This window comes from Trichomycterus rosablanca, chromosome 4, assembly GCF_030014385.1.
Source record: "Trichomycterus rosablanca isolate fTriRos1 chromosome 4, fTriRos1.hap1, whole genome shotgun sequence".
NCBI classification, from domain to species: domain Eukaryota; kingdom Metazoa; phylum Chordata; class Actinopteri; order Siluriformes; family Trichomycteridae; genus Trichomycterus; species Trichomycterus rosablanca.
Window position 1 is genome coordinate 26,429,513 of NC_085991.1, and position 8,207 is coordinate 26,437,719.

The following is an 8,207-nucleotide window of genomic DNA, read 5'->3' on the forward strand; positions in this document are numbered from 1 at the left end:
TTCACAATGCACATCACTCTTGACCAACAAGCAAACTTAGAGTTGACTGGAATATGGCAGAGGGAATTTGGATTAGAGTTCCGACACAGTTCTATGGAGTGACAAATCAAAACTGAAACTAGCATGAAACTAGCACAAGACAGGTGAGGCTTGTGACCAGAAGAACCACCACGGTCTAGCATGAAGGTGGGTCAGTGATGATGTGAGAATGTTTTTGTGTTGCAGGTACAGTAATCCATGACTGGAATCATGGATTCAAAGAAATACAAAGGCATTTTGAGGAGTAATGTTATACTTTCGGTGGTGAAATTGAACCTTAGTCATAATTGGAATCATTCAAAACAATGAGCCTAGGTACACTTCCAAATCACCCAAAGCTTGGTTTGTGTAAGTTTAATTAGAAACCAATCAAAAACACAATTGCTTATGAATAGGTTTCTACTTTTTTTAATGACAAAGGTTCCACTATACCTGAAGTGTACATTGTGAAAAACATGTCCAGTAAGACAATACTTTAGTGAAATTATATTGTGTGTATGACTTGGTAAGGGTCATACCATATTTGCACAAGTAAAGCAAAGATCTTTATTCTAAAGGTTTCGGAATCCTTGTTTTTGTAACTGTAAGTGTCACTTAAGCTTTTTGACATTGAAAAGGTAGAAACTTTTCTTCAATATCAATAAAACAAAATGTGTTTTAAACAACAAGACCCTCAGTACTTGTAATGACAGTAAAACATGAACTGTACAGGCAGGCAATGTTCAGGTGTGAGTGTTTGAAAGGTGAGTTGTGGATGGTATCATTTTCTCCAACAAGTTCATCATTCGCTCCTGAAGCTGCAGGCTCTGCACCTGCAAGAAGTTCTGTTGGTGCATAACACGGCGCACCTCTCGGCAGGTCTCCTCCACAGCACGGCTCATCTTCTGCTGTTCACGCAACATTGACTCCATCACACGCAGTTTCCTGTGGCGCAGAGAACCACTGTGCGACAGACGCCGTCTTTTCATGGGCTGAGACCTAAAAGACAAGAAAATACAATTAGAATGTACATAAGTCTTTAACTTTTCAGCTGCTAATACAGCTTGTAAACACAATAACTATACTAATATTAGTTTTACTGGTTTATGTAGGAAATTGTTGTAAAAGTGTTAAATTATAATTATTATGATTCATAAAAGAACAAAAACAGTGTACCATAAACTATAATGTTATTATTTCACAATTACTCTGATATTTCTCAAGGAATACATAACACATTGTAAAGTGCCCCTGACCTTCTATATTTTCATCTATGCAAAAATACAAGACCTAATTCCAGAAAAGTTGGGATATTTTGTAGAATGCAATAAAACAACAATCTGTTATTTGGTACATTTCTTAAACCTTCATTTAATAATTAAAAAAAAAAATTTTTTTTGAAAGACTGTAATTGTATTATGCCTGCACACACTCACAAAAAGTTTGGACAGAGGTATGTTTACCATTGTTACGTCACCTTTTTTATTATTCCCTCATTCGTAAAGCTGATTTACCACAGCTTTATCCACAGTGGGTCCAAATTCTCTAGATGAAAGGTAGGAAACACCCCAGAGAGGTCGCCAGTTCATCACAGGGCAAACACACACACATTGGGCAACTTTAGTAGCTCCAATTAACCTGACTGCATGTCTTTGGACTGTGGGAGGAAACCGGAGCTTAAAGAACCCAGACCGCTCCACCTGGGAATAGAAGTACACCTTCTTGCAGTGAGTTGCTAGTGCTACAGTGCCGTCCACCTTTTCTATCAACTGAACTTTTCAATTGTTTGGAAACTGAATATACAAAATTTTCCAAGTGGATTTTAGCCCATTGTTGCTTGATACAAGACTGGTATGTAGTCACAATTGTCTGATTCACCGGTTTATGATGTGCAATAGATTTTAACAGGAGACAGAGCTGGAATGCCAGCAGGTCAGACAAGCACATGCATTCTGTGTCTATGAAGCCATGTGTAGAATGAGTTCTGGCATTGTCTTGCTCAACTAACCATGGACGTAATGGGGGTAAAGTGACCTTGATTGCAGCACATCGTCCTCTAAAATCCCAATATACACCTCTGTGTCAATGGTACTTTTACACATATGCAAGTCACCCATGCCATAGGATCTAAGGCATCCCATAATATAACAGAGCCTGGCTTTTGCACTTTTTGCAGATAACAGTCTGGGTGGTCTCTTTTTTGGTCTCATGTCAGTTCTTCCCAAAAACAAGCTGAAACATGGAATCATCTGACCAAAGCACACATTTAAACATGCTTTCGGTGCATCTAAGATGAGATTGGGCACAGAGAACTCAGCTGTGCTTCTGCAAAAAATGGAAATATGGCTATCTCTTTGTGTAACAGTTTCAGGTTGCATTTCCTAATTCTCATGGAATGCCATCTGAGAGCTCAAAGGTCACAGACATTCAACAATAGTTTCCTGTCTTGTCTTACATTGACTAAGAGTTAACAATTCACCTGCTTATTGTGGAATGTTTCAAAATGGATAAAGTGTAACTTCAAACTTTAATCTAAACCTATTTTTGACAGCTATTTTAAAAAAATGTGTATCTTTACAAATTACTAAGTTAATAAAAGTAAAAGTTTAAGAGAATTAATAATGTACAGATTCTTGTCTGTATTGCATTGAGTTTATAATATTTTAGTATTTTATAAAAAAGGCCCAACAGAATTACTACATTTTCTAATGTACATGTTCCAAATAATTTGCTATTAGGTGATAGTTGATACATGGCATAAGGGGGATTTAAAAGATTTAAAGATTTAGAGATAATTTGTATCATGCACGTTATAATAAATGTATAATTTATTATTGTACACTACTGTATATGGACAAATGTATTGGGACATTATTTTTTAAATAATGTGTTTCAGCCACAACAATTGCCAACATATGTAATAAATCAATTATATAAAGGATGTGTCTCCAATTTTATATACATATTCACTTTTTATGTCAGTAAATAAATAAACAGCTAGCACCTGTCATATAGAAAAAAGATGTTTGTCATAGAAGTGTTCTACTTACAGGGACTCAAAAGAGCTAATGGAAATCTCTGTCCCATCATCACCTTCCTCTTTCACATCCCTCTCCTCTGAGGAGCCAGTGTATTCAGGGATGTAGCCTATCATCGTAGCTCCAGCCTGCGACACAGGGGTTTCAGGCTGTGATGTTGACGCTCCAGTGGTTTGAGCTTCCGCCGGGCCCATATGTGTCTGCTCTGGCACTTTGGATAAAATTCTCTCAATGGACTTGTAATAAGGCCAGTCACTGCTTCCATTGGCTATGTGCTTCATTTTCCTGTTAAAGAAAATATGGTGCATATTAAACGAATTAAAATAAATTGAAGAAAAAATTATCTATGTGTGCAGATAGTGTAATAGGTTAAGAACAACATATCAAGCTTATCTGAGATGGACTGAGGGAGACCTGTGAGTCTACCTAATAATTTGTCATAGTTTGGGGATGTCTTAGTGACAATGCAATGGGTAAACAGCACATCTGTGATGACTTCAGTAATGCTGAAACAACATATACTGCCATCTATACAACATATTGTTAGGGACATCCCTGCATGTTTATGCATGATGATGCCAAGCCACATACTTCATGTGTTTTATGTAAGTGCAGGTGCTAGAGTGACCTGCCAGCTGTCCAGACCTGTCTCCAGTTGGAAATATGTGACATATAATTAAGTGTAATATACCCTGATCAGCCATAACATTAAAACCACCTCCTTGTTTCTACACTCACTGTGCGTTTTATCAGCTCTACTTACCATATAGAAGCACTTTGTAGTTCTACAGTTACTGACTATAGTCCATCTGTTTCTCTACATACATTTTTAGCCTGATTTCACCCTGTTCTTTAATTGTCAGGACCCCCACAGGACAACCACAGAGCAGGTATTATTTAGGTGGTGGATCATTCTCAGCACTGCAGTGACACTGACATGGTGGTGGTGTGTTAGTGTGTGTTGTGATGGTATAAGTGGATCAGACACAGCAGCGCTGCTGGAGTTTTTGAACACCTCACTGTCACAGCTGGACTGAGAATAGTCCAACAACCAAAAACATCCAGCCAACAGCGCCCTGTGACCACTGATGAAGATCTAGAAGATGACCAACTCAAACAGCAGCAATAGATGAGCGATCGTCTCTGACTTTACATCTACAAGGTGGACCAACTAGGTAGGAGTGTCTAATAAAGTGGACACTGAGTGGACATGTTATTTAAAAACTCCAGCAGCGCTGCTGTGTCTGATCCACTCATACCTGCACAACACACACTAACACACCACCACCATGTATGTCAGTGTCACTGCAGTGATCCACCACCTAAATAATACCTGCTCTGTGGGGGTCCTGACCATTGAAGAACAGGGTGAAAGCAGGCTAAAAAGGTATGTAAAAAAACAGATGGACTACAGTCAGTAATTGTAGAACTACAAAGTGCTGCTATGTGGTAAGTAGAGCTGATAGAATGGACAGTGAGTGTAGAAACAAGGTGGTTTTAATGTTATGGCTGATCAGTGTATAGTGTCATCTATTTAACATATTATTTGGGACATCCCTGTATGTTTATGCATGACACCAAGCCACATACTTCATGTGTTTATGTAACTGCTAGACTGACCTGCCAGCTGTCCAGACCTGTCTCCAGTTGCAAATATGTGGCATATACAGGGGTTGGACAATGAAACTGAAACACCTGTCATTTTAGTGTGGGAGGTTTCATGGCTAAATTGGACCAGTCTGGTGGTCAATCTTCATTAATTGCACATTGCACCAGTAAGAGCAGAGTGTGAAGGTTCAATTAGCAGGGTAAGAGCACAGTTTTGCTCAAAATATTGCAATGCACACAACATTATGGGTGACATACCAGAGTTCAAAAGAGGACAAATTGTTGGTGCACGTCTTGCTGGCGCATCTGTGACCAAGACAGCAAGTCTTTGTGATGCATCAAGAGCCACGGTATCCAGGGTAAGGTCAGCATACCACCAAGAAGGACAAACCACATCCAACAGGATTAACTGTGGACGCAAGAGGAAGCTGTCTGAAAGGGATGTTCGGGTGCTAACCCGGATTGTATCCAAAAAACATAAAACCACGGCTGCCCAAATCACGGCAGAATTAAATGTGCACCTCAACTCTCCTGTTTCCACCAGAACTGTCCGTCGGGAGCTCCACAGGGTCAATATACACGGCCGGGCTGCTATAGCCAAACTTTTGGTCACTCGTGCCAATGCCAAACGTCGGTTTCAATGGTGCAAGGAGCGCAAATCTTGGGCTGTGGACAATGTGAAACATGTATTGTTCTCTGATGAGTCCACCTTTACTGTTTTCCCCACATCCGGGAGAGTTACGGTGTGGAGAAGCCCCAAAGAAGCGTACCACCCAGAGTGAAGCATGGGGGTGGATCAGTGATGGTTTGGGCTGCCATATCATGGCATTCCCTTGGCACAATACTTGTGCTAGATGGGCGCATCACTGCCAAGGACTACCGAACCATTCTGGAGGACCATGTGCATCAAATGGTTCAAACATTGTATCCTGAAGGCGGTGCCGTGTATCAGGATGACAATGCACCAATACACACAGCAAGACTGGTGAAAGATTGGTTTGATGAACATGAAAGTGAAGTTGAACATCTCCCATGGCCTGCACAGTCACCAGATCTAAATATTATTGAGCCACTTTGGGGTGTTTTGGAGAAGCGAGTCAGGAAACGTTTTCCTCCACCAGCATCACGTAGTGACCTGGCCACTATCCTGCAAGAAGAATGGCTTAAAATCCCTCTGACCACTGTGCAGGACTTGTATATGTCATTTCCAAGACGAATTGACGCTGTATTGGCCGCAAAAGGAGGCCCTACACCATACTAATAAATTATTGTGGTCTAAAACCAGGTGTTTCAGTTTCATTGTCCAACCCCTGTACTTAAGTGTAATACAAAACAATGGCGACCCTTGACTGCTGAGCTTTTGTCTTTTTGTCTTTTGGCTGCTCCTGTATATTTTCAGAGTTCACCACATACCCTCTTATACCAGACTTAGCACAGGCTTTTATGCCAGATGCCCTTCCTGGTGCAACCCTCCTATTTCTATCTCGACTTGGGACTGGCGCTGAGAGTGCACCGACAAGTGCACTTCTTAATGGATTAGCTGTCTCAAATTAACTAATTACTACAAGCAAAAGCAACAAATGTTTTCTATTCACCTTCAGTTACTGACAGATTTTTTTTTTCCATGGTTAACTGTTAGACATGTTTTTATAGCACTATTTTACAACTGTTAAAACCGACCATCCCCTGCAATGGACATTTTAAAAAATAACAATAAAAATATTATATTTGATTTTTTTTCTGACCTAGCCTTGTTTTTAGTGCATTGCAGACAGAAAACAACATTCATTTACAACCCCAAATCAGAAAAAGTTGGGACATTATGGAAAATGCAAAAAAAAAAAAAATTCCGACGACCCCGTACTGTTGCACATCTTAAGACGTGTTTGCAGGAAGAATGGGACAAAATAAAACCTGAAACACTAAATCGCTTGGTATCCTCGGTGCCAAAACGTCTTTTAAGTGTGGTGAAAAGGAATGGCAAAGTTACAGAGTGGTAAATGCTTTACTGTCCCAACTTTTTTTGGAATGTGTTGCAGGCCTGAAATGCAGGAATGTCAAGTTGACCAGACAAACATAAAATATCTCAGGTTCATCCTGTCTGCAATCAAATAAAAGTCTAAGTAAATATAAGAAACTCTATGTGTTTTTTTTATTATTTGAATTTTCCATGCTTATTTGAAAAAGTTGTGTATTATATGTATTTATGAAAAACACAACACAAAACAAAGTGGAACTTGTTTTTAAGTGGTCTTGGCACATTTAAATGAAATATTAATACAGGGTGAGGATAAACAAGTCATAACAAGTCATTTTCCACAACTATTACATTAATAAAAGGGTTGATGATAAAAGTGTAAAAATGTAAAAATAAATAAATAAATAAATAAATAAATGGTTTCCTTACACTTGCCTGTATTGGAATGTCATGTTGGTGATCTTCATTTTTATCTCCTCCCTGTGACGGTGCTCGCCGCTCAGTTCGTAGAGTCGCTTAGCCATCACTTCATAGATTTTAGCATTGCGCTTAGCCTTCTTGAGCTCTGTAACATACTCTTCCCAAATGTACAGAAGTCCTTTCATTTCTGAGTCTGTCCAGTTGCGAGCCCTTCTGTGCTTCTCATTTGGCACTGTATAACTGAAACTGTCCTCGGCAGACATTTTGTTAAGCAACTAGCTCTCTTAAATGTGTTGCACTGGCAGAATCCTGGGACTTTTGTTTCAATGCAGCATGCTTTTAGAAAGCCTCTTTTCTCTTGCACTGTTCTCTCGTAGTCTCCCCTTGCTTGTGATTGTGTGTGAAAGAGGCCACGCGTTCTGCCCTTCCCCCCTCCAACTCAGTTAAGAGGCATCGGAACAGGGCCTGGAGGGCTGAAGCAATCAGCTTTAAAAGCTTTTAAAGAGGGAAGTTCGTCACTATGATGTCATGTTGCCCTAGCAACAGCCTATCGAGGCCCTTCCTCTTTTGCCATCCCCGCCCCTTTCTCTGTAACGCTGCCTCGCTCTCTGTCGGCCCTGTAATAAAAAGCTTTTAGCAGAAAGCATGTGAAGTGAGAAATCTGCATGAGAAATGTGACTCCGTGGTGGGGGTGCAGGCTGAAGACGGAGCTGTCGCCTTAGCAACAGGCCTTGCTTTGAGCCATGATATTCAAACCTTAATGTGTTTAAAAGCTTTTAATACCAGCACTACATTTTTCTGCTGTCAATTCTAAGATTCACTCAGTATTAGCATGCAATGTACAGCTAGAACTGTATTTAAAATCCTGCACTGTCTACAGTTTGCTTTCGAGTCAAAGGGTGCCCAGGACTGAACATAAAAAATAAACAACAACACAATCCCTCTCTTTTTTATTAAGCTGTTTAGAGCTTGTGTTTCTTTTTTTTGGTCTGATTTGTGACAATCTGGACATAGCAAGCATTGTCTGAGCAAATCTTCCCCTCCTTTCTTTCCTACTCCCTTCTCCTCCTGCATATTCAAAGCAACGCCCCCCACCCTCGCCCCTTCATCTGCAGTGTTTCGGATTACAGGCACCTTTTCCAAAG

At 40.1% G+C, this 8,207-nt stretch overlaps 1 protein-coding gene across 1 annotated transcript; it reads right to left on the bottom strand.

Moving 5' to 3' along the window:
- Positions 1-602: 602 nt before the first annotated feature.
- On the bottom strand, positions 603-7,325 carry msantd1 (Myb/SANT-like DNA-binding domain containing 1). The gene is made up of 3 exons (XM_062993134.1): positions 7,078-7,325; positions 3,069-3,341; positions 603-1,017 (listed from the first exon to the last, which is right to left on the bottom strand). The coding sequence occupies exons 1-3, from the start codon at positions 7,323-7,325 to the stop codon at positions 762-764; spliced, it is 777 nt and encodes a 258-aa protein (XP_062849204.1). The 3' UTR covers positions 603-761.
- Positions 7,326-8,207: the final 882 nt, after the last annotated feature.